General features: G+C 45.6%; 8 protein-coding genes across 8 annotated transcripts; 3 read left to right on the top strand and 5 right to left on the bottom strand.

The window, feature by feature from the left end:
* Positions 1 to 128: 128 nt before the first annotated feature.
* VTP01DRAFT_10091 (uncharacterized protein) lies at positions 129 to 7,576 on the top strand (the record flags this gene model as incomplete). Its single annotated transcript, XM_069378415.1, has 19 exons — positions 129 to 194; positions 272 to 459; positions 530 to 656; positions 712 to 791; positions 854 to 944; positions 1,004 to 1,202; positions 1,262 to 1,506; positions 1,564 to 1,665; positions 1,723 to 2,184; positions 2,240 to 2,813; positions 2,867 to 3,178; positions 3,245 to 3,351; positions 3,413 to 3,596; positions 3,659 to 4,896; positions 4,961 to 5,329; positions 5,383 to 6,161; positions 6,214 to 6,952; positions 7,011 to 7,443; positions 7,506 to 7,576. The coding sequence occupies 19 exons, from the start codon at positions 129 to 131 to the stop codon at positions 7,574 to 7,576; spliced, it is 6,366 nt and encodes a 2,121-aa protein (XP_069239516.1).
* Positions 7,577 to 7,925: 349 nt separating this feature from the next.
* Positions 7,926 to 8,405, bottom strand: VTP01DRAFT_10090 (uncharacterized protein; the record flags this gene model as incomplete). The annotated part of the gene is made up of 2 exons (XM_069378414.1): positions 7,926 to 8,236; positions 8,294 to 8,405. 2 exons carry the CDS (start codon positions 8,403 to 8,405, stop codon positions 7,926 to 7,928), a joined length of 423 nt encoding a protein of 140 aa, XP_069239515.1.
* Positions 8,406 to 8,716: 311 nt separating this feature from the next.
* VTP01DRAFT_10089 (uncharacterized protein) lies at positions 8,717 to 10,360 on the top strand (the record flags this gene model as incomplete). Its single annotated transcript, XM_069378412.1, has 6 exons — positions 8,717 to 9,195; positions 9,270 to 9,548; positions 9,625 to 9,760; positions 9,828 to 10,048; positions 10,110 to 10,175; positions 10,228 to 10,360. The coding sequence occupies 6 exons, from the start codon at positions 8,717 to 8,719 to the stop codon at positions 10,358 to 10,360; spliced, it is 1,314 nt and encodes a 437-aa protein (XP_069239514.1).
* Positions 10,361 to 10,467: 107 nt separating this feature from the next.
* Positions 10,468 to 11,122, bottom strand: VTP01DRAFT_10088 (uncharacterized protein; the record flags this gene model as incomplete). Its single annotated transcript, XM_069378411.1, has 4 exons — positions 10,468 to 10,533; positions 10,598 to 10,774; positions 10,835 to 10,907; positions 10,971 to 11,122. The coding sequence occupies 4 exons, from the start codon at positions 11,120 to 11,122 to the stop codon at positions 10,468 to 10,470; spliced, it is 468 nt and encodes a 155-aa protein (XP_069239513.1).
* A 205-nt stretch (positions 11,123 to 11,327) lies between these two features.
* On the top strand, positions 11,328 to 15,904 carry VTP01DRAFT_10087 (uncharacterized protein; the record flags this gene model as incomplete). The annotated part of the gene is made up of 12 exons (XM_069378410.1): positions 11,328 to 11,359; positions 11,433 to 11,488; positions 11,552 to 11,869; positions 11,935 to 12,247; positions 12,315 to 12,757; positions 12,815 to 13,227; positions 13,294 to 13,572; positions 13,631 to 14,210; positions 14,266 to 15,102; positions 15,161 to 15,294; positions 15,358 to 15,650; positions 15,709 to 15,904. 12 exons carry the CDS (start codon positions 11,328 to 11,330, stop codon positions 15,902 to 15,904), a joined length of 3,894 nt encoding a protein of 1,297 aa, XP_069239512.1.
* Positions 15,905 to 16,126: 222 nt separating this feature from the next.
* Positions 16,127 to 17,823, bottom strand: VTP01DRAFT_10086 (uncharacterized protein; the record flags this gene model as incomplete). Its single annotated transcript, XM_069378409.1, has 3 exons — positions 16,127 to 17,362; positions 17,439 to 17,587; positions 17,667 to 17,823. The coding sequence occupies 3 exons, from the start codon at positions 17,821 to 17,823 to the stop codon at positions 16,127 to 16,129; spliced, it is 1,542 nt and encodes a 513-aa protein (XP_069239511.1).
* Positions 17,824 to 19,150: 1,327 nt separating this feature from the next.
* Positions 19,151 to 20,696, bottom strand: VTP01DRAFT_10085 (uncharacterized protein; the record flags this gene model as incomplete). Its single annotated transcript, XM_069378408.1, has 2 exons — positions 19,151 to 20,558; positions 20,617 to 20,696. The coding sequence occupies 2 exons, from the start codon at positions 20,694 to 20,696 to the stop codon at positions 19,151 to 19,153; spliced, it is 1,488 nt and encodes a 495-aa protein (XP_069239510.1).
* An 856-nt stretch (positions 20,697 to 21,552) lies between these two features.
* VTP01DRAFT_10084 (uncharacterized protein) lies at positions 21,553 to 23,036 on the bottom strand (the record flags this gene model as incomplete). The annotated part of the gene is made up of 4 exons (XM_069378407.1): positions 21,553 to 21,737; positions 21,800 to 22,028; positions 22,092 to 22,610; positions 22,674 to 23,036. The coding sequence occupies 4 exons, from the start codon at positions 23,034 to 23,036 to the stop codon at positions 21,553 to 21,555; spliced, it is 1,296 nt and encodes a 431-aa protein (XP_069239509.1).
* Between the last annotated feature and the right edge of the window lie 2,275 nt (positions 23,037 to 25,311).

Raw genomic sequence — 25,311 nt, 5'->3', positions numbered from 1 at the left:
TTCCTTTCCCCCTTGTACTTATTCTTTTCAAACACTTTCGGCCGTTTCGACCGACCGTTTGTACATAAACTCAGGGCAGCTAAACTTAATCACCCTAATCTCGACACCCCAACCCACCTTGTCACGAAATGGACGGCAGCGGCGATCAGGAAGACTTTAAATCTCTTGCAGTCGCTGATAGATTGCAGCACAAGGTGAATAAATAAGTGCCATATCAAATAAAAACAGGCATACGTAAAGAGAGGACACCTGCTGACGTAAAGTCGCATAGCTCTGGAAAGCGCGTGTGTCTGCATATGAGGAGCTCACGAGCCTGTTTCGAAAAACGGATAACGATTCCGACTTTTACGCATATGAAGGTCACCTAAAAAAAATCGCCACAGATGCCAACGCCGTCGCTCAGGAGGCCGGTCTAAATGCTATCTATGAATATGTAAATAATGCACCTAATGCAGCAAGGTGAGAGAGACAGACTTGCAGCCATTGTAGGCTATCTTTTTACCCTAATGCATTGTTTCTCTTTTTGAAGCACCCGCGAAAACGTCGTGCCTGCTTTGGTGGAGAAATGTCTTGGAGCTATGAAAGCTGGCACAAAGCAAAAGGCGACGGATATCATATTGCTATATGCCGAGATCGACACTCCTGATCCGGTGGTGGTACGTATTTCAACAAGAATGTCTCGAGTACCTTTAATGTAACCAAACGTTACAGGAACTCGTCATACCAGGCCTAAGTGCAAAGCAACCAAAAGTTGTTACCCAGACAACCGTCGTCTTGAAAGAACTAGTGAGGTACAAACTGTGCCATTGTAAAAGTTATGCAAAAAGCAATATATTGACAAGAAACGTTCTAGGAATTTCGGTACCAAGCATGTCAATCCGAAACCTCTTCTGAAAAGGATACCCAACCTATTCGGTCATACTGACAAGAATGTCCGAGCCGAGGTTTGTTGCTTATATGAATTTAAATGGAGATAATGGATATTAAATATTTTTATGCATAGGCCTCAGCAATGACGGTCGAACTGTATCGGTGGCTCGGTCCAGCTATTCAACCATCGCTCTCCGATTTGAAACCTGTACAGGTCAAAGATCTCGAAGAGGCATTCTCTAAACTTCCTCCTGGCAAAGCTACTCCAGAGAGGTTGCTGCGATCAGAACAAGCAGCCGCCGCCGAAACTGCAGCAAATGAGGTGGAAATGGGTCCGTGAAAACTGCCAACAACTAGATTGAAGCAAATGCTCATATTAAAAGATACATAGACGATGCACAAGATGGCGAGGATGGCGGTGACGGCGGCGAAGCTATGGATGCAGAGCCGGTCGACCCTTACGACCTAGCAGATCCAGTTGATATCACAGCAAAGCTCCCAGGAAACTTTTACGAATTATTAGCATCAAAAAAATGGCAAGAAAGAAGAGAGGCTCTCGATGCTTTGCTTGAAGCTGCAAAGACTCCACGTATCATGGATAAAGACTACTCTGAATTGATGGGTGCGTTAGCAAAGGTAGGCGGCGCGCTGAAAATGGGAATTCTATATTCCTAACCTTCTGTATTCTCGCAGCGCATAAACGATACCAACATATTGCTAGTTGGTACAGCGGCCAACTGTATAGAATTGATTGCCCAGGGATTACGGCAAGATTTTGGGAAATATAAAGGCATAGTAAGTAGAATCCTATCCCGGTTTACGAATACAAACTGAAGTTATCTTGCAAATAAGGTTGCGTCGCCTATGACGGAGAAACTCAAGGAACGAAAACCAGCGATCCTTGAGCAGTTATCCAACGGTTTAAATGCAGTCTTTGCTTCCGTGCCGCTGACAGACATCTTTGAAGATATCAGTGTCGGTGTCAAACACAAGAACCCGCAAGTCCGTGGACAAATTGTCAAGTTGCTGACCCGTAGACTTAAAGAAATCAAAATCGCACCTGGCAAAAGTGAATACAAAGCATTGTCGGAAATGATGCTTAAAACTCTCGATGACGCTGATGGCAACACTCGTGAAGCGGGTGCAGAAGGATTGGGAACTCTCATGAAAGTTGTGGGCGAAAAAGCTCTTTCTCCTTACCTCGAAGGTTTGGATGATATCAAGATGGGTAAAATCAAGGAAGCATGTGAGAAAGCAGAAGTAAAAGCGAAGGCTGCTCCTGTGAAAAAACCAGCTCCTGCTCCGCCTAAAAAGGTGAGCAAATTAGAGATACGCTGTTCGAAAGTGGATGAACTAACCGTCAACGTAGGCTGCACCTCCGAAACCTGCAGCAAAGAAGCCGCCGCAACAACTGCCGCCCAAGGCAGAACCTATGGATGAAGGCATGGCACCTGCTCCCTCCCTCAGTCCTCCAAAACGTAAGCCTGTTGCTAAATTGGCTGGTGCAAATGCCAAGAAGCCTACATTGTCCTCATCTCGTCCAAAACCTACCGCTGCTGCTGCCGCTGCCGGGGGAGGAGCAGCAGCTCCAAAGAAGGCAGCAAAGTTACCCCCACCGAGCGGTCCGGAAGAAGTACGTTACAAATTCTCTGCCGAGGACGCTGAAGCACGAGTTACTGAAGTTATCCCGGAAAATGTTTGGAACGATTTCGCTCAAAGCCAATGGAAAGTTCGGTTAGCAGCCATGGATGCACTCTACCAGCACTTTGATGGCATGGATCCAATCTCTACTGAGCCAGAGCTTGTCTTCCGCGCTCTTTCCAAGAAGCCTGGTTGGAAAGAAATGAACTTCCAAGTCATGGGCAAACTCTTTGGTGTGATGCAGCTTTTGGCCACGAAATGCTCCAACTTTTCAAAATCTTGCGTTGCAATTGGAAACCAAGGTAAGCCTACAAATCTGGGCAGATTCATACTTGAAAGTCTCATGCTCGTTTAGTGTTGGTCGAAAAGCTTGGCGACATCAAACTCAAAAAGCCTGCAGCCGAATGCTTGACAGTTTTCGCTGAAAAGACGTCATTGCAATTTGTGTTCTCGCTGTCTTATCCAGTACTTCGAAGTGCAAAATCGCCCAAAGTCTTGGCAGATTCATTGACATGGATGCATTCAATGCTGATGGATTTCGGCATCGCTGGTCTTCAGGTGCACGATCTCATTAATTTTCTAAAGTTTGCTCTCTCCAACACCAATGCGTCTGTGCGTACAAGCGCTGTTACTGTCCTAGGTGCATTGCGCATGTATATCGGTCCAGGTATGTCAAATTCATCTATCGCCAATTGTTAAATTTCTCATGTGCTCTTTTCATTAAATTGCGCAGAGGTCAAATCATTCGTGCAGGATGTTTCACCAGCATTGATGGCAAACATTGAAGCTGAATTTGACAAGGTAGCACAAATGGAGCCTCCACAGCCTACCAAAGCACCGGTAAAACTTATATAGCCAATGTACGCTGATAAGCCGTCCGTTACCAACTGCTTCTCCGTAGGTTGCCGCGTCTGCTTCTGCGTCTGATGCAGTAGAGTCTCTCTTCCCTCGCGTTGACATCTCGGGACAACTGGCCAAAGTTGCTGCGCAGTGTAATGACTCTAATTGGAAAATCCGGAAAGAAGGTCTCGATAAGGTTGTCGCTATTATCGAGGGTGCAAACAAAAGAATCAAACCAACCTTGGGTATGTACTTCATTTTACGATATCCATATGCACTGGTTCTTAATTTTGTATGCGATATATAGGCGAGTTCCCTGGTGTATTAAAGCAGCGATTGAATGATAGCAATAAGAACCTCCAGATACAGGCCTTGGACATCGCTGGTCAGATTGCTGCTGCAATGGGCAAACCATTTGAAAAGTATTTGAAGCCTTTGACTGGACCTGTGACAGCAGCTTTGGGCGATAACAAGGCAAACGTGCGAGCTGCTGGTGTTTCCACACTGGAGCATTTCCGCAAGGAATGTGGTCTAGATGGAATGATACCATCCTTCGGTGCAAGTCTTGCTGCAGACGCTCCTACTTTGCGTAAAGAACTCCTTGCTTGGCTCGCAGAAAACTTCAAGGAAGGCTCTGCGGTCGAATCAGTTGATCTGTCACCAATGGTATCACCATTGCTTTCTTGCTTACAGGACAGAAATGCGGAGGTGCGAAAATCGGCGCAAGCTTGCTTACCAGCCGTCATTGCAAGCGCTGGATACGAGGCTGTTGTTAACAAAGCCGGAGACCTGAAGGGCGCTCAACGTCAAGCTGTCATGCCAATTATCGAGGCCAACAGAGGTGCAGCCGCTGCTACTGCTACAGCTGCGTCAGCCGCAACCAATCAACCGTCCGCTCCTTCAAAGCAGCCCGGCTCAATGGGTGCTCAATCATCAGAGAACGCCGCCGAAGATAAGCCGTCGTCAATCGGCCGTACAAAGGTACTACGCAGAAAACCCGGTCTCCAGCCTCCTCGTCCAGTTTCTTCCGGCACCGCATCTCCTGCGGCAACATCCGCGCCAGCTGCAGCCTCATCCGATCAAGCGCAGGCTCCTGTGCTGACAAAAGATGGTCGTGCAAAGCAGATTCGTGCCAAAAAGGAGATCCGATGGCAATTTGACATACCTCGATCTGATATCATTGATGCGTTGCGAGCATCATGTGAGGGCAACATCAACGTGGAGATACTGAACTTGCTATTTAGTACCAGCCAATACGCTGAGCGTGATCGATTGAATGGATTAACTTTGCTGGACGAATGCTTGGCAAATCCGGAAATCTCGATGAGCAAATACAATGTAGACTTTGCAGACCTTAAACTTCGATATATCGCCAATGCAGACTTGATTTTCAAGTACCTCACCTTACGATTCTTCGACACGAACACAAGCATGCTTATCAAATGCCTCGATCTCACTCAACATCTCGTAACCGTCATGGATGAAGAAAGCTATCACCTAACAGAATATGAAGCAGTCTCATTCTTACCATACCTGATCAACAAGGTAAGATCTTTGTATGATTGCAGGTTTAAATCTAGAAGCTTTTGGTTGACGATGTGATTATCAGATTGGCGATCCAAAAGAAGTGATGCGAACAAGGATAAGAAACATTCTCAAGTCATTTTGCCGGATCTATCCTGCCAGCAAGCTTTTCAATTATTTGCTGGATTCGGCCGCCAACTCTAAGAACGCGAAAGCCCGTGCAGAGTGCTTAGAAGAAGTCGGTGCTCTTATTCAAAGAAATGGAGTGTCTATCATGCTACCGAACAAGTCGCTTCCGTTGATTGCTACTCACATCGGCGATCGCGACGCTGGTGTAAGAAACGCTGCTCTGAATGCCATCGCACAAGCGTATATCTTGATGGGCGACTCTGTCATGCAGCATGTCAGTCGTATTGGAGAAAAGGAAAAGGGCATGCTGGAAGAAAGACTCAAGGTAGGTTAAAGATTGCTGTTAAAACTCTGTAAATGATACTCACAGCGATTTAGCGAACAAAACCATCAGCGAGCGTCATTGCTGAAAAGGAAGCCAGGGCACAGCAAGAAGCAGAGGCAATGGAAGTTGATGAGTTTCCTACGGTCAGTCAATTACCGAGACTTCCCCGTCCATCACACGGAAAGCCTCGTTCTATTCCACAACCATCTTCTGTGCAACGAACGTATGCACCTCCAGCTCCTGAGCCGATGGAAGATGTTACGGATGATTATGGTAATCGCATGAATGAGAATGCTGGAATGGCTGGTATCAGCGAACCCCGAACTCTGCCTGGCCCACCATCGATGCGCCAACCTCGATCATCCACGCAACATGCGTTCCAACAAGCTGTGCAAGAAGATCGTCGTGATTACGTTGTTGATTATCTGATTGCACAGATAACTAACGGCGACCCGCAGCCGAGCATCGAAGCACTCAAACAACTAGACAAGTTGTTAAATTCCAAACCTGAATTGATCCTTCCCGATATCGAGCCACTGATCAACGCCATCACTTTGCAAGTTCGGCTAGCATACTCAACTGTAGATGGACGTTCTCCCGCGATAACTCGTCTATGCAAACATCTTGTCAATGCGCTCGTGCTACTCTTCTCCAACAAAGATCTGGCTGGTGCTGTCTCACTGGATGCATTACATCATCTGCTGGAGGAACTGGCCCATAGGCTGCTGGATCAAAAGATGCTTTCTATGGAATCTGGACCGCAGCTCTCGAAGGCACTCAACGTCGCAATGGTTAAAGTACTAGAAAACAGCCAGCGTAATCTCACATTCAGGTATATCGAAAAAGGGTAAATTTCATGAATAATCTACTCAAAACTCATGTAGTGCGCTGTTAACTATCCTGAGTAACTGCGCTGCGGGACTTCGGCCTGGCGATTCCCCTACAGCAAAAGAAACGCGATATACAGAGTTGACCATGAAGTGCTTGTGGAAGCTGGCAAAGACGGTTCAGGACAATCTTCGGAGCGGTATATTGAACCCGGATGAACTGCTGTTTGATGTCAACAGGTTCTTTATCACGACGCCACCAGCAGAATGGAAGCGACGCGCAGCCGAGAACGTACCTTTGGGAGAAATGCCTCTACGAACCGTAAAAACCTTACTGCTCGAGCTTGTCAATGGTCTGGGAGACTCAATTTTCAGCCATTTGACATTGATTGAAAACCCACAAGCTAGCAGCGTTTATCCATACTTGCATCATATGCTTGAAGCGTGTCGCAAGAGAGAGCGGAATCAACAAGCGCAACAGCAAGTACGCGAGGAACAGCAGCAGCGGTACTCGATGCACTCACAAGGCACCATGCTCAGTCGACCTTCATCCATGTCGTCGAATGGTATGGTACGTTCGATATCTATAAGCTCGTTTCCATCAACAGATCATCCTGCAAACAATTCGATACCCTCTCCACCACCGCCTCCATATTCTGCCTTACCTGAAAACACGACCGTACAGCCAATGCAAGTTGACGAGCCTGCAGGCGATAGACCGATATCGGATTACGAGATGAATAACATGTTGACGCAGATATTCGTCAAGATTGGTACACGTGAGCAAACAAAGCAGGTGAGACGAATTGTACTGTGATTCTAGCAACAATTTGACTCATTATGTGCGTTTGCAGGGCATCATTGAGCTATACGAATTCCAAAAGAAATATCCAACGGCCGAAAGCAAAGTAAATGCATATTTAAGCCAGACGGGAACATATTTCCAGAGCTACATTCGGCGTGGTTTGAGCAATCTGGCTGCAGAAGACAATGAATTGCGGCAGAATGTACAGACGACACCTCCTAGTGTTCCTAGTACTCCCACAACCGTTACTTCACATGTACTTTCTTCACCAACTACAGCGACACACAACACAGACCAAGGAAGCTACCCTTCCTCGTCCTCACCTAGAAACCATTCCCCTCCACTTGTATCCTCGTCTCCAACACTTCAAGAACAACAACAACAGAAACAGCAGCAGCAGTCCCAGCAACAGCAATATCGGCAGTCCTTTGATATAAACAGACTATCGTCCACTCCAGGTGTAAGGACGAGCATACATGCAGGTAAGATAATATCCATCCATGAAGTTTGAGAGGATATTTTCTTAAGCGGATATATTTTGTAGATGATGCAAGCGAAATCAAACAGAGACTGTTACGCTTGAAACAAAAGTTTGGTGGAAAACAAGGAAATTAGTCACTATTGAACATAATAAATCAAATGCTATATATATACATCTCCTCTCAATTATTAAATCAGGATGATTAGTCTCCATATGATAAAAGACAAGAGAGCTTGATGTCTGATTGTTGTGATAGCCATCTAGCAATTATCTATATTTCCACGTTTATTACATGTAGACTAATAATACAGGAATACTTTAAAATTCAATGGTTCCAAGGGTCATCTGAGCAGCAGTGATCTATTAAAAACGTAAGGAGATTCATGCATTTACTCGGAAAAAAAGGAATGGACTCGTTTTATTCAAACGCAAGAATGGATCGAGGTTGGCAGATTAGTAGTGGCTGGTATGTTAATAAGATCATTAAAGGAAAACTGCAGCCACGACAGCGAGAATAGCAATGGCCAATGAATTTTGCTTAAAATGGTTATCAGAAAGCATGGCACGCTGAGCACTGTTAGGGGTAGCAGTAGCGCTCTGAGCCACGGAACCGGAGACAGACGCGGAGGGATGGATAGACAATGAGGTGGCGGCCCTCGTGGCGTCGGTGGGAGAAGCTGTGGGAGAAGGTGCAGAGGTGTATGATACAGAAGTAGGCCAATGGTCTTGAATACATCCGGAGAAGCAGCTTTCATCGCCCCGACAGTTTTGGATGCAGCTTTGAGTGGTTTCGACTAAAAAAAGGGTTAACGGCCTGGGCGACGGATCCATATTGTGCTAAATGTACTGACCGCATTTGGACAAGCAGCCTGTATCGGAAGGACTACAGTTGCAGCCTTGTCCGACAACAGCCTGGATAAGAGCAAGGAATGCAAAGAAGACAAACAAAAGTCCTTGACGCATGATGATGAGGGAGAAGTAGAATGCAGATAGGGAAGAAGAGAAGAGAAGCAAAAAGCGTTGACATCCATTAACGTCTCTTTTTACGCCTTTTATATATTGACAACTTGGGGCATATGATTTCCGTATTCAGAGACAATGAGTTGCATTGCAACCCGAGCACATGGACGTGTGATAAAGAAAAGGGATAAAGTGGGTGATGGCACAATCATTGTTCGATCCGATGCCGCCCGCCGCTGCTGCTCCTGCTGCTGAGCTTCACAATGCCCTCGCTATCGAACCCAGCAGCAACAACTTCCAACACACACACAATAATGTCTACAACACCAGCTATTCGAAAATCAAGGTGGGAATCCGACGAGGACGACGAGGATCTGCAAGAACGAAAGCGAAAAGAAACTCCAAAGAAAAAGCAAAAGAAGCAAAGAGACGCGACGCCTTCGCGATCAAGCATTGCTGCATCTCCTAGCCCTTCTCAGCAACAACAGCCGGCACGAGCAGTCCTTCGTCCACCACCACGACCAGCGTTTACACAGCCCCCGTTCCTCACAGCGTGCCGGCACGTCGACGAGTATGAGCGCTTGAACCGGATCGAGGAAGGATCGTACGGCATTGTATACCGAGCACGCGATCGGCAGACAGGAGATATCGTTGCATTGAAAAAGCTAAAACTCGAAAAGGAGAAGAATGGATTCCCAGTGACAAGTTTGAGAGAAATCTTCACGCTGATGAATGCAAAGCATCCAAACATTGTAAATGTGCGCGAAGTTGTTATGGGCAACCACCTGGATCAGTGAGTTCTTTTCGGGTCGTCCCGTTGGATCAAAGAAAAATTCGAAAAGGATTAATTAAAAACGTTTTTCGCAGAGTTTTCATTGTCATGGATTTCATCGAACACGACTTGAAAACATTGATGACCGAAATGCGCGCTCCATTCTTACAATCTGAAGTCAAGACACTGATGCTCCAATTATTATCAGCTGTTGCCCTGCTCCATGACAATTGGATTATTCATCGAGACTTAAAGACGAGCAATTTGTTGCTGAACAATCGAGGAGAGATCAAAGTCGCCGATTTTGGTCTCGCAAGAAAGTACGGCAGTCCGTTGGGCAAGATGACGCAGCTTGTCGTTACATTGTGGTACAGGTAAATGAAACCTGATCCATAAGTGACAATAAAAATCTAGCTGCAGACATGTTATTAACACGATGCCATACAACAGAGCCCCTGAACTTTTGCTCGGCGCAAAGGAGTACACGACTGCAATCGATATGTGGTCCATCGGGTGTATATTTGCTGAACTGGTGAACAACGAACCTCTGCTACCAGGACGAAGCGAAATCGATCAGCTTGATAAGGTAATACGAGCACAACGCACAGTCAAATCATTGAAAGATAGCTCACGCATAGTTTGAAAAAAAAAAGATTATACGATTACTGGGCATGCCGGATGAAGAGATATGGCCTGGGTTCTCGCAATTACCACATGCCAAAAGCATTGCATCCTCCAGATACACTTACAGCACTCTGCGCAGCCATTTCCCGTACTTGACTGAGCAAGGCATGGATCTCATGTCCAAGCTGCTTACTTATGATCCGAAAAAACGGATCACTGCGCAGGAGGCACTCAAGCATCCATACTTTAGGTAACGCGGATAGATTAATGAGGATGCACAATGATCAGTCGTTTTCTCAACTTTGGCATAGTGAAAGCCCGCTTCCCAAGGATCCAGCACTGTTTCCCACATGGCCGTCCAAAGGATCAGGAGAAAAGTAAGATTGACCTGTTCAAAGAATGAAATATGTCTGGCTAACGGCCTTGTAGGAAAAAAGTGTACAGTCCTTCTGCTCCTCAGGCGGTGCACGGTGCAGACGGCGAGGAGATAGATACCGGTCTGGAAGGAACAATCTTTGCTGGACAATCAGAAACTGCAGGGTTCCGATTAAAACTTGCATAAAGACAAAGAAAGAAAGAAGGAGGAAAATATTCATGTACATTTCGTAAAGTACTTGCACGGTTGGGTTTGGGAAATGGTGGAAAAGGGTAAAAACGATTGTTATACGTCTAGAATACGGTGTGTTTGTCTGACATGACACGGACGATGCAACCAGTTCCAGCGGCTTCCGTCAACTGTGGAGAAAAGTGGAGATTGAGTTAAGAAGCCTACTTTGCCGCGACCTCTTTTGCAACTTGCCTTCTCATGCCATGTCAAGATAACTCCCGGGTTGTAAAGCTCGGGTTTTGCGAGACCTGCATAAAGGTACTTCATCAGCAGATCCTTTTGGTTGATGCTGAGAGACTGGATAGCTGCAGCAATGTCGCCAGCTCGGAAAAGGTTTAAAACTTCAATCACTGTCTGGGTGCTGATAGCCTAACAGTAAGATGTTTAAGCACACTACAAATATCGTCTCTTCTTTCGTTTTCGCTTTACCTTTGCTTCTTCCAGATGGCGACCATAGGGAGGATCCTCTAAGGCACGTAGCAATGCAGCGTTCAAGTCACCCCTAAGCAGAGCAGTCAGTCGTTCCGGAAAAGCAAAGATTCCAAAAACTAAGTTCATCCATTACTTTGTCAAAAAGTTACGGACATCTGTGCTTCGCGTTTGCGCGAGACTCGTCACTTGCTCTGGAGGCAGCTTCGACTCAAAGTCTGCCAAGATTTCGTCCTCCGTGTACGCATCCTCATCGTACTGATCAATGTCGATCGTTCGCCAAGACATCGTTGCTAATAATGTGGTCGTGTATTTCTCGTCGAATCACAGCGTGTGTGCTTCAGCAGCTCGCTTTGTTGCAGCCGTCATATTTCGATCTCCGTCTCAATGTTGCTGTTCTGGCTGACATTCGTGGTCGCATTGCGACTCTTTGCCTGCGGCATCCTCCCCTCACCGCAGCTGTTTTACGTGGATTAGTACCTAATACTTCAAAATGGGTATTCCCAAGTTCTTTCGATGGATTAGGTACATGGTGCCCTTGAATGCATTGTTCCGTGAGTAAAGATCTACCTTGCTTACCTCCAAACCACTTCGCTAGCGAGCGTTACCCAATGTGCTCCCAGCTCATTACAGAGAATCGGATACCGGAATTCGGCAAGTCCAGCATGGTAAAAGACGCAATTTCCAACGGCTAACAGGAAATCGATAACCTTTCAGATAATCTGTACCTTGACATGAATGGCATCGTGCACAATTGCTCGCATAACAACAACGACAATGCACATTACCGTATCTCTGAAGAAGAAATCTGGATCGGCATTTTCAACTACGTTGATCACTTGTTTTCAAAGATCAAGCCAAAGAAACTGTTCTTCCTTGCTATTGACGGTGTAGCGCCGCGCGCAAAAATGAACCAGCAACGTTCCCGCCGTTTCAGAACAGCCAAAGATGCAGAGAATACTCGTCAACGTGCGTTGAGTAAGGGTGAGGTGCTTCCTGAGGAACCGCCTTTCGATAGCAATTGTATCACACCAGGTAAATGTCGATTTTCATTGTTGATGGTTTTGTTCAAGGAGATAATTGAGCGTGATGTAAATTAGGTACCGAGTTCATGGCAAAGTTGACCACCCAGCTGCGTTATTTTATTACAAAGAAAGTATCTGAGGACGTTAATTGGCAAGGGGTGGAGATCGTCCTGTCAGGGCCCGAAGTGCCCGGTGAAGGCGAGCATAAAATCATGGAATATATTCGGCTTGCTAAAGCACAACCCGACTACAATCCCAATACGAGACATTGTTTATATGGTTTGGATGCTGATCTCATCATGCTGGGCTTGGTGAGCCATGATCCCCACTTTGCACTTTTGCGAGAAGAAGTGACATTTGGAAAGGCTGGAAAGAAAAAGAAGACGAGGCAAGTGATATATCGGGAACATTCTTATCAGGCCATGGCTAAAGGATATTCTCGCTGTTGTGATTAGCCTGGATACCCAGAATTTCTACTTGATGCATCTTTCGTTGCTGCGAGAATATCTCGAATTAGAATTCTCATCGTTAAAAGAGACGCTTCCATTCAAGTATGACCTAGAACGTATCATTGATGATTTTATCCTTTTGGCACTTTTCGTCGGTAACGACTTTTTGCCGCATCTGCCAAGTTTACATATCCACGATGGCGCCCTTGGCTTAATGTTTAACATTTACAAGAGAGTGTTACCTACTGAAGATGGGTATTTGCAAGACGGAGGCATTGTACATCTTGGACGGTTGCAAAGGGTTTTGGACGAGCTCGGTCAAGTCGTCGAAAAAGAAAGCTATGAACACGATTTAGCAAATGGTCTCTACTTGGCTGGAAAACGAGAAGATGGAATGGATCAAAAAGAACTCTTAGCTTCATTGGAAAAGAAGAAAAAAGGAGGAGTCCGTAAGTATGGATGTGGACATGGCTAGCTTGTGCAAGTTACTTACAAAAAACATGTAGTCATCACCGAAACCCAAAAGAAGATATTCAGACAGATCAAGGAATTTATCATGACACATAGTCCAGCAAAGCCTGGTGCACTGCACTTTCCACCTGAGCTTAAAGCTCGCGACCGCGCATTTATTGAGCGCGTAGCAGAAGATTTTAATTTACATTTTGCGACGGAATACTCCAACGAGGATGACTCAAAGCATGTTTACATTGATTTCTACGAGAACGAGGAAGGCGAAGAAGACGTTTCCGAAGAAGATGACGAAACAGACGAAGAAGCTATTGCAGCTCGCGATCGTGTCTTGCAGAAATACGAGAATGCGCAGGTCATTCCAGATCAGTTGACCGAAGAAGAGTTTAATCAGCAAGAACAAGAGAAATACGAGGAAGGTCTTCGCGAATGGAAACGAGATTATTATCGCGTATGTTGAACCGGCAGAGATGTATCGCCTAAATTAGTCGACGCTAACAGTTCATTTGCAATGTAGGAAAAAATGAACATTGATATCGATAATGAGGAGCAAATGGAAGCATTGAGGAAGGCTTATGTTACTGGTATCCAGTGGGTGCTCCGCTATTACTACAACGGTGTAGCATCGTGGGGCTGGTTCTATCCATATCACTATGCGCCCAAAATCACTGACCTGATCGGCATTGACAAATATCAAGATCAGCAATTTGAGCTCGGAAAACCTTTCCGTCCTTACGAACAGCTTATGGGCGTCCTTCCTACGCTTAGCAAAAAGCTTTTGCCAAAAGCTTATAGAGTACGTTTCTTGCATGCTATTCTTGTCTGAATGATTCTTCTCACACAGGTTTTGATAGGAATTGATGACGGATCCGTCTTCGCCAATTTTGGATTTCTATCCCAATGATTTTGAACTAGATATGAATGGCAAGCGACAAGAGTGGGAGGCGGTCGTGAAGATTCCGTTCATTGACGAGAAACGCTTGCTGGAAGCAATGAAGAGATACGAACATCGTCTGACAAAGGAGGAACAAAAACGTGCTGAATTTGGAGAAAGCTTCCGATTTGTCCATGATGATTCGCTGGCAGATGCGAACAATGGCCAAGGAACTGTGTATCCTAGCCCGTTGCCTGGAGTATTTCCCGACATCCATCATTGCCTGGCTCGACAAGAAACTTTCCATCTTCCTACATTGGATGGTGGTTTGACTTTCAAGAAGCATCTTTTGGATGGTGTCAAGCTGGGCAAGGAAGCATTGTCTGGTTTCCCCTCTTTGCATACAATCCCACACCACGGTGAACTCAAGTTCCACAATGTCAATGTTTTCCAGATGGAGAGCAAAAACGAAACCATGGTGGTTGTGCTCAAGAACCGATTCCAGGATACAAACATCGAAGATATTGCCAAACTCCTTTTATACAAGCGAGTATATGTCTGTAAGTAAACCAATTTTACATTTAAGCGAGCATCTTATTAATATTGGACATGTAGTCTACCCGTATTTGCAAGAGGCAGTCGTTATTGGGGTTTCCAATGAGGCATCGAAATATTACGTCAAAGTAGTCAAAAATCAGAAGCAAATCCGTGAACACTTTATGGACGATGATGAAAAGCAAGATTGGAGGAAGCGCGTTGGACGAGTTGAATATTTGAGCAACAAACGCTTTGGTCTTGATATCGGCAAGACGGATATTGCCGTCCATGTCTGTACACTTCGTGGCATGAAGAAGACACCAGATGGTGCATATGTCAAGGAATATGTCAATCCTGCTCAGGAGGAACTTATCCCCATCCAGACAGTCGTTGTGAAGGTTGCAAATCCGGATCCTCGCTACATAGAGAAACCTCCCCCACCTGTCCAAGAAGAATTCCCTGTGGGCAGCCATGTATTCTTCCTCGGCAACATGTATTATGGTTCTTTGGCTACGGTCGTCGGTCACAAAAAGAAGAATTTGGTGGATATTGCCCTCATCGTGCCTCAAAATATGCAGGATGCAGTAGAACCGTCATTCGGCCGGTTCATTGCAAAGAAACAAATTGAAACCGTTGAGTACATGCCTTCATATGCATTGGCAAGCGCTCTCAACATCGATCCGTTGGTGCTTTCGAAACTGACGTCGTCCCTGACGGTTATGGGCAAAGGCATGCAACGTGTCAACCTCGGATTAAATCTCAAGTTTGAACACAAGCAACTCAAAGTTATGGGTTACACGCGCAAGAACAAACTAGGACAGTGGGAATTCTCCAAGAAGGCTGTCGAACTGATTTGCGACTATATCAAAGCTTTTCCAAAATTTGTCGAGTTGCTTCACAGTCCGCGAGGAAGCGGTAGGTATTTGTATATGGTGATTATCATTCAGTGTCTAATGGGTTCCTATGTATTTAGATATGCTCCAAGTGGAAGATATGGCGTGGACTGATAACGGACAAAAAGAGATTTTGCAAATGCGACATTGGCTCAAGGAAAGAAACATTGATGAATTGGCAAGAACTCCGTTGGAAGCTGAAGAGCTTGAAGAGGTTAGTATACAAGAGCTAAAAAAAGTTGATTTGGAGGAGTCGACTAATTATTTGCATCTCTAGCCCTTTGTGAAAATGGTCGAGGACATGGCCACGCAATACACTGAAAAGTATGACAATTTGAATTTCAAGAAGGTTATTTTGCAGCACTGTCCCAGAAGTATCTTGCTCAAGCCAGCAGATGCGGAAAGCAAGCTACATGCACAGACTTTCAAGCTTGGCGACCGTGTTATCTATGCTCTTGAAGCTGGTCTTGTTCCATTCGCTGCCAAGGGCACCGTTGTCGGTGTACAACAAAAGGTGGTTGATGTTGTATTTGATACAAGCTTTATGGGTGGCAAAGATCTAGACGGAAGGTTGGTGTAATTTTCTTCAAACGAATACGCAGAAATGCTAAACACTTACCTTTTGCAGATGCTCGAATTTCCGCGGAATTTCACTGCCTTACTCGAGTGTCATCAACCTGTCCTATCCGGCTTTCACGCAGCAACCGCCAACACAGCAGGTCGGTCATGCGCATAACAACAATGGCCGATATCACAATGCCAACAGCCACGGCAATGGTCCACGCGGTCACAATAATCACCATCATCCTCGCTACCACAAGTAATTGGTCTTCAATAAAAGAAAAATTGCTCACCGACTTTTGTCTGGTGCTGTGCGACGAGACATTTTTGTTTATGCGATTCTTTTTTCATTGGGGGTTGGGGAGGGATTTACATTCTCATAGAGTTTACACACAGACAAAATTGCATGAATTGATGACAACATTGCATGGATATTTTTTTTTCCTTTTTATTACCATTATCATTATTTTACACCGAGGGAAGAACTACTGCTTTTTGTCATTATTGTTATCATTTTCGTTGTTATTGCGGTTCCCGAATTTCGCACAGGTCAGCAAACCATTGTGTTGGGTAGCAATGTTGCCAAACTCCTCGTCAGCTGGGATCGTCAGACAAGGTGTGCCCATGACGGACGCGGTGGTGGTCTGGGCGGTGGTGACACAGTGGTCGTCATCGGTCATGGGAACCACCAGAGCGGCGGTCGGTGCGTAGGAAGAAGAGGATATTATGCCGGTAGTATTTACAGTTGCTTGAGAATTGGAGTGGTGACGGTGGTGATGTGAGGAGGAGGAAGAGGGAGAGGAAGAAGAGAATGATAAAGGATGCGCCGGGTTTTCAAAAACATTGGAAGCCGGGATAGATATGGAATTGTACGTGGATGACGACGACGATGACGATGATGATGACGACCATGGCTGAAACCCGCGCCGGAGTGCTAGTTGCTCTTGCAGAAACTCTAATTGCTTCTGTTGGTTCTTGTGCACCAAGAGAGCAGCCATTGCATTGGGGGGCAGGCCACTGGTTTGGTTAACGACGACTGCGTCGCTTGTACGACGAAAGATCGAGTCGTGTGGTGGTGGCATGGATGACGAAGAAGATGTGGCTGCAAAGGTATTCCGTCTGCTCGCCGTTACCGCAGGTATCGTCCAGGAGGAGGAGAAAGGTGAAGAAGAAAGATCGGCGGGACACGAAGAGAGACCGCCGCCGCTGCCAGTGCCGCCGAGAGCGCCCATTCGGCGTTTGACCTCGACCCGCATCTGCAATGAGGCAATTTTCTCTCGCAGGTTCCTGTTTCGCTTATCGAGATGCTTGATGTATTCCACGGCCTTGAATAGGATAGTGCTCTTGGAGTTGTTGATGTTCTTCAAGGTTGGGATAATCTCGGTCATCTCCTTGAAACCCTTGCGGATCGTGTTGCGACGTTTCTGCTCAGATGCAATGTGGTTTGCGCGCTTCTCTTCTTCCGTCAGGAGTTCCCTGGTGCCAGATCGACTTCTCTTGGGGCTAGAGTCTCGCCGCCGCTGCTGCTGCTGCTCCTCTTCGTCTGCCGGTGATGATGGAGATGCTGGTCGTTTCCGACTGCTACTGCTGCTGCTGCTGCTGCCCCCGCCCTGCGGTGGCAACGATGATTGCTGATCAAGTTGGAACGCAGGGACAACAGGTGATGGAATCGACACGGGTATTGTCACATGTTCCGGCATAGTAGTCGTCTGATCACGTTCCTGCAAAAAGACAAGATGTATGTTAGTTTCTTTCATGCCCCATGCGACTGCTGCTGCAGCGGCTGCCAGACATTACCTCCATGGCAAATGCATTGAGAAACTCATCAAAGGCTTTTTGATCGTTTTCAGTCAAAAGGATCTTGTTATCATCGTCATCTGGGAGGGCAATGTCGTATGGGATCTGGATAGCCAAGCTAGGATCGATTCCCGCACTGTATTGAAAATCTGTATGTGTGGCAGGATGGAAAATTAGAGATAAGTCTTCTGCGTACGTAGTACATGATAAATTTTTCCACGCTTTTACCTTCAAAAGGACCAGGTTCTTGAAGCATGGGCGAATCAGCGTCGCAAACGCTCGAGCCGGAGTAAAGAGATGGAGGAGGGTCGTTCGATGAAGAAGTTGTTGTGCTGGAAACACTGGCCGCTTTGTGAGGAACAACAGGCAAAGATTCGTATTCCATGGCTTTAGGCTGCTGGTAAATGTAAGAAAAAAGAGAGGGGTGGTAGTGGTGGTTGTCTTTGTGATATTGCTGGTTTTTGTTCTTAAAGTTCACACGCGTTATCACTGCGAGTGATGCATTGGAAAGTGGAGAATAGAGAAAGAGAATAGTTGAAACGAGCGAGCCATGCCCGTTTTTAAATCGCAGTTTTTTTTTGCGACCATTTCTCTTGACAAATGCAACTCAAGGTTCGGGTCCCGACCTCTGTTTGGTCGGCCTTGTCTTTCTTGGATAGCCCAGGTTGCGGCCCCTCTCCCCCACCGACCCCCTTTTCCCCCTCTCTCCGCCATCCGACTCTTCTGTGGATAAGCGTTTAACCTGTAATAAGCAGGATTATGTCTCTGTCCAGCAGACGTGGGTATGTGTATGCGCACTCCGCCGTTAAATGCGCCAGCCAGCAAACGAACCCCTACGGGAATCGATAATGAGCTGACGTATTAGGATGAACCCTTTGGTCCCTTCCTGGGTGTTCAATAACTATGAGCCGCGCAACCTATAAAGTCCGCACCCGAGTCTCTCCGTTTTTTCTTTGATGACCTCGCCGAATTTACAGATGCGAGATGTAATACAAACTTAGCCCGGCATTACTCTACCTTTTTCCTTATCAAAATCCGCCTTGGCAGCAAAAACTATACGTCCTTGATACGTAGATCAAAGTGTTGTCCCTGGAGACCAGATAGTAATTGCCATGACTCATATGGTTTCACATGTTTGCAAGCCCGCTAACTGGGATTACCCCGCATTTTGCAATTGGCTCTTGGGCCTTCCGCGGCTGGGGGGAGACGGTGGTACATGCTTCTTTTCGAGAGACAGCGGTCGCCAGCAGGAAGACAAAGTTAACGGCTAACATCTCCCTGTGTATGACAACAAACGTAATATGCATAGCAAGAAATTGCTGGCGCGGCCCCTTTTTTACCGTTTCTTTCCATACCGCAATTGAGCGTTACTATTAGCCCCACATCAAACTCTGTTTGTCTCAGACAAGCCAATCCGCCGCTGATGCCGCTTGTTTTGGATCGTCGTCATTCTTGCAATTCGGCCGTCCACTCCACACTTGCCTTGTTACCCCGCCCTCAACTGTGATTCGTTAGGTCTGCAGTGACACTTGCTGAATTCGTATTACTCCACATAGCACCCTCAAGCCTGAGTCATTCCCAAATGCCAGATCAGAACCGCTGACTGATCCAAACATGTCCACCAATCAATCACTCTACCAGTTATTATTAGGGATAATCCATCGTATAAACTGATAACGCAATAGTAAATTGTTTATTTGATCATGCATTCACTAATCCTTGCTGTTGGCAGCTGGTTGTTCTTCTGCGTTGCCATCATTGTTGCGTGAAGAAGCGCGTGGAGCGTTTCCGCAGCGGTCTTTGCCATAGCTAATCCTGAAATTTTTATAATCCTTGTGCGTTCTAATCATGGAGACTGCTTTCATGGCTGCCTTGACGCTCGTAAAGTTGACAAACACGCATTTCTTCTCCTTGAGTTGGTTTATGAGTTCGATTTCTCCAAATTCGCCAAAGTCTTTGTGAATTTTCTCCTCGTCAACATCTCCTTCGTATCCACCAATGTAAACGTTTCGAGTAGCACCGACTTGACGCGCAAGTGTGATATTCGAAGGAACCGAAGATTTTGTACCCCACGCAACTCTGATCTTGTTAGACCTGACAATCAAATCATGCTTTTGGTAATATGCAAACACACGAGAAGCTGATTCGGGATCCATAAATGTCAAAAAGCAGGCATTCTTTTCAGGTAACCGCCGGATTTCATAAAGGTTTCCGCCTCGAACAGAGTTGCAGATATCAGTGGTCATAACACCGGACGGGACGTTGCCGAGATACAAGGTATACTGCTGTTGATGCTGCTGATCTAAGCTGCCATTTCCATTACCAGCACTCGTAGGATCCATTGCTCCAGCGATGTAGTTAGTGTTTGCAGCCATCTTTTCGTATTTGCTCCATCCATCGCATGGATCTGTCGAATAGTTGATCCGTTGCGACAACCATTCTGGGTTCTCAGCAAGACCTTTCACACAGTTCATTGCCGCTTGAATGCTTGTATAGTGCACAAAGGCAATTCGCTTCTTTGCAACAAAGTCCACTCTATCGATCTCGCCGTATATTGAGACTTGCGTTTTGAGTTTGTCCTCTGTCATCGTTTCGGGAAGCGCACCCAAATATACTACACGCGTTGCTCCCAGACGTATAGCGTCGCGAATATGGTCCTTGATGTTCGCACCTTTGGCCCAGTTAAACTCGAGTGGCGTGTCTCGGATAACTGGCTTTGCTAAAAGACATTGCTGGTAGAATGCCTGTGCAGCCCTCGGGTCGACAAAAGAGATGAATGCAAACTTCTTGCCAGGTGGAATCTTGACGGATTCGATAGCGCCCGTGGTAACTAGATTCAGCAAGTCTCTCGGCGTCGTACCTTCCGGTATATTACCGAGCCAAATGGTATTTTGCATTTTGCTGCCTGGCACGGGACTTGCTACTGCTCCTGGCTGCATCTGCGGGAATTGCGGTATGTAGGCCATGCCAGCTTGTCCCGGTAAAGCTCCATACACAAGACCTTGCGTGGTAGCTTGAAACTGAGGTACGCCCTGATATCCAAGCACGAATGGCTGCTGGGACATGTAATGAGCTGCCGCTGCAGACGGGTTGAAGACCGGGTATGCCGCGTATGCATCGCTAGGTCATGGTGAGCACTCGAATTTTTTTCTGTTGGAACACCACCACGTTGACGTACCTGCCATTGTTAGTCAAGTATTTTGGCTTTTTGTTTTGATCCAACTGGTGCGGATTGACTTGATCGTTCGAGCGTTTCATGGATCTGCAGCGTCATGTTGAAAGACTAAATGATCAAAACTGCGAGTTAGCGTAAAAGTTCAGAAGTTACCCCCACTTTTCCCCTGGTCGCAGCACGTAAGCATCATCCGATCCATATTCGGCCACGCACACAGATCCGAACAAAGGGAAGAAAAAGAAAAGAAAAATTGAAAAGAAACTAACGTGAGTATGTGCAAGAAAAAAAAACAAGAATCGTTGCAGGACAAAATGGCAAAGCGTACGAATAGTTGCACGAAAAGGCATCAGAAGAAAAGGAGAGAGTAAAAAACAGAAATCGTTAGAATCAGTTGTCAGTTAAATTGTGTCATACACTACCGGTTCCTCTCTCGGCAAGGCAGAAAGAGAAATGCGGCAGTGAATGAGCGAGAGAGATTTGATAATGTTTCAGAAAACTGTCAAATGGATGGCAATACTTACAAGCTTGAAAATGTGCTTCAAAAGGAAAAGGAAAGCGTCGATCAGATAAAGAGATCGCAGTTGCGTACGAAAGATCAAGAAAGAATGGGAAAGAAACGACCGTAGAATGAACCAATTCTCCTGGTCCAGTCCTTACAGGTTGTAGCGGAAAGCGATGAAGAAAGAAATTGGACCCCGCGGAGCAAATTGAACGTTTTTGTGATACACTTTTTCCCAAAAGTAATGTCGCATTTTGTGAAATTTTATAATACATTTATACACCAAAACGACAAATTGCAGCGACATTAATTTTTGGAAAAGGTGTACAGTATATCAAAACAATTTTGGATGACTTCCGTTTTCATAAGAGGTTTATACAAAAAGATTGCAAAAAATCAAAAGAAAAGGCTAGCTACAAGAGAAGATAAAACAATTGCGTTTAAGCTTCATAGCCATTGAAGATGAGAAGGTTGGGAGTGTCCTTGGGGATGTTTAGCAGCACGTCTCGCGTGCTAGTCTCGATAATCTTGTCCTTGATCTTCTGTGGATCTACATTGTCACCATCTTCCAATGAGAGATAGTATGCTGCCAATCCGGCCACGTGAGGCGACGCCATTGAGGTACCTATGAATGAAAGTGTTATTTGCAAAGATTCTTCCCCATTGTTGTTTCATGACTGTACATACCGGAAATAGTGTTTGTTCGGTCACGACCACCGATCCACACAGATTGAATATCCTGACCGGGAGCAAATACGTCCACGCAGCTGCCATAATTGGAGAAGTAAGCTCGACTATCGAGCAGGCTTGTCGCGCCCACAGTGATTGCCTTTTCAGCAGCTGCAGGAGAGTATCGGCAAGCATCACGGTTGTCGTTGCCAGCAGCAACAGCAAAGACCATGCCAGCTTCCACCGCCTAAGAATGTTCGACTAAATAAACTTAACTTTTTTCTTCATGGATAAGAATTTACAAACTTACATTGTTGACAGCCTGGTCAAGGATGCGGGACTTGCCACCGCCAAGACTCATGTTGGCTACGGCACCCTTGTATTTCTTTCCAGCCTTCTTTGCTTCCTTGGCATCCATTTCATGCTGCTCGATAGCCCAGGAAATGCCAGCCAAGACTTCAGAGTTGCTTCCGGAACCCTGGGCGCTGAGCACCTTGACAGCAACGGGATTGGCACGTTTAGCAACGCCAAAGCGCTTGCCAGCAATGGTGCCTGCAACGTGTGAACCGTGGCCGTTACCGTCATAGTCGCCATCGTCGGCAAACGTAGCACCCCACTCGGCACGACCTTCAAAGTCATTGTGTTCCACGTTGATGCCAGTATCGATAACATATACCTTGATACCCTCGCCACCATTCTCATCGTATCCGTACTTATGATACGTCCAGAGCGACAATGGTTGGCGGTGGGAGATGCGTGAGAGACCCCAAGGAGCATTGCGTTGCAGCTCCGAAGCATACATCATGGTATCTCGTTCCACGTACGCAACCTATCATCCCTCTGTCAAAAATGATCATTTTCACATAAAAAGTTACCCATTGCACAATAGTACCTCTGGAGATGATCGAATGCGATGCAAGACATCCTGGGAAAATTTGCCAGAGTAGCCCTTCAAGCCGGGAATATCGTAGGTGTATCGAATGCCAGCTGCCATGTCAGCATCCAGGAAATCAGCCAAGGCTTCTCGTTTGTGAAGACTGCGGACCCAGTGGCAGTGAGATTGGACTTGGTTGGCATCGACATGGTCTTTCAAGACGACAATGTACGAATCAGAGATCGCTTCAGCCTCGGGTGAATGATAAAGAGGAGCAAGCTCGTCGGCAGCCAGCTGCTGCAGGTCGCTAAACGTCGGCAAAGCAGACGCGCAGCCTAAAAGCAAGAGAATGGACGAGGATAGGATAGAGAGCTTGACCATAGGGGATAAAACAAGAGATAACGGGCTTCTTTTGTCGCATTGGCAACGCACTCGACTTTTTATGGCAAGTACGTGAATTGAACCGGAGACAAGACTAAAATTGAACAGCGATGACGTCTGGCTCCTATGATACCCACGACTTGTCGAACTGTTCACATTGGATAATCAAATATTTAACTTCTAAATAACTTCTGATAATTTTGGAGTTTAAATGAGGTCGCTATTAGATAGCTACACTGATGCTAATCAGAGATAAAGTAACGATCAATTTTCGCTGCTAACCGCCCAATTTTGTCCATCAATGGATTGAGATCCCGATGATCATGCGGATGTTTGTTGTCATGGTATCGTGTGATTGCAATCAAAAATGATAAATAAAAAAGTAATGTCGCATTTTATGAAATTTTACAAAACGACAAATTGCGACATTAATTTTTGGAAAAGTGTACTGGTTTTTGCAAGTAATCAAATAGAACAAATTTGCGCTGGCGGTGGAAGCTAATGATTTGTCTTTCATGGACCACGAGAAGCGAGACTGTGCGCTCTGGCAAAAAAAGTAGCGCGAGTCTAACATCCGTAAGACAACAAGATCAATTCGGGCCGTTTTGTTATGCTTTGTCTGTGGCAATGAGGGCACGGATGGTATGTGGATGGCGCAGACGTGTGCTATGTAAGGCGAAAGACTACCAAATATACGGTTTCCACCTAGAATTAGCGCCGAAATAAAGGATTTGTGGCTAGGCATGAAAATGGTTTGTGCAAAGGTCCAGAAAATTGGTGTTAAAGCAAAGGATGGTTCGCAATGGTAGTCACAATTTTGCGTCAGAGCGAAGAATGGTTCGAGCTCATAATCGGATTCACCTAGCAAAATGATTTACAGCATTCCACCTAGTACTTATTTATTAAGAAAATAATTGGCTGGTCTATGTAAAAAGGTCGTAAGACTACACATCTATGATAATTAATAAATTATTACAAGGATATAGCAGTTTATTCCACTAACATTCAGATGAAATCCACTCTTTTCCTACGCTTGTTCCCCGAAGAATCGCTTTTATGCGCTGCTAAGCTACTATAACCGTGTTTTCATTATGCTCTTTTCTGCTTGTACCGATTACATGGCTGTATCATTCATACTCTCCTGCTCTTTCTACGACAAAGCCGTTTCCATCACACATACACGTTGTTGTTTAATTTTTTACAAATGCAATCTTCTTCATTCCTGAATTCTTGCATCTTATAGAAACTCTGCCATTGCTATACACGCGGAAAGAAAGAAACCGAGTGGCGAACCCAAGCTTCAAGATTAACTGGAGTGACTTGAGCGATAGCATGTACAATTCTTGACGTAAGATCCTCTTTATCCGTCATAGATCTCTGCTGACGAACGTCTTGACCTTGGAGAAAAAATTTCGACAGGATTAACAATGGGGAATAAGACGGGAGAAAGATATTGTATCCACGGCTTATAATCGCATCCAGAATACTTCCGCCCTGTGCGTAGGTGCATTGTCGAATACCAGGTTCTAATCTTGTCTGTCCCTTTCATCAAGTATATCCATGACTCTGTTTACAAAATTAAGAAAGTTTTCCGCATTTGTTCCTCCTTCAGCAACCTTTATGGAAACTTCTACAAGTTCATGACTTGATATGGCTGCCAGCAATGCCTGAGGTGCACGGAATGTTGGTACTTATATATTTCGACTGATTAACTGCCTGATGAAAGGCTTGCTTATCGTTGAAGAAATACTTATACAAAAGCTTCAATGAGCCAGTCTAGGCTCAGGACTTTGGATATTCCATATCATGCCAAGAAAATTATGTTCAAAATGTCTCGCTACGACTTCATTTATCGCGTTTGCCTTCATTCATCCGCTTAGCTGGTATCTGTCAGTATACCAACAACCATAGGAAAAGGATGTAATTGACGTCGCTTCCACGCTTGTTTCTGGAAAATAGTGACAGCTCCACCTCATGCGCTTTCACTTAAAAGACGCCTTTTCAAATTTTTGAGACCAATTCTAAGGTAGACATTTGCTATTATCAATACCGTAAATCCAGAGCCGTTCATGTATAGCAAACTCTTTATTCTGTTTCTACTTGCCTGTACTCAAACTCCTTGAAATATATGGATATGCCTACTCGAGTCGAAAGGCAGCTGAGAAGGCGTAAGCTGCTCACTTTATTTGTGTATCTGCCAGCGCTGACAGTGACCAAATCCCATGCTTTCGAGTACAAGGAAAATGAATCAATGATTCAGATTATGCAACGTCGA

This window comes from Rhizomucor pusillus, assembly GCF_041956525.1.
Source record: "Rhizomucor pusillus strain CBS 183.67 unplaced genomic scaffold VTP01scaffold_8, whole genome shotgun sequence".
NCBI classification, from domain to species: domain Eukaryota; kingdom Fungi; phylum Mucoromycota; class Mucoromycetes; order Mucorales; family Lichtheimiaceae; genus Rhizomucor; species Rhizomucor pusillus.
Note: the sequence above shows the minus strand (reverse complement) of the source record. Positions and strands in the feature narration are given on the sequence as shown.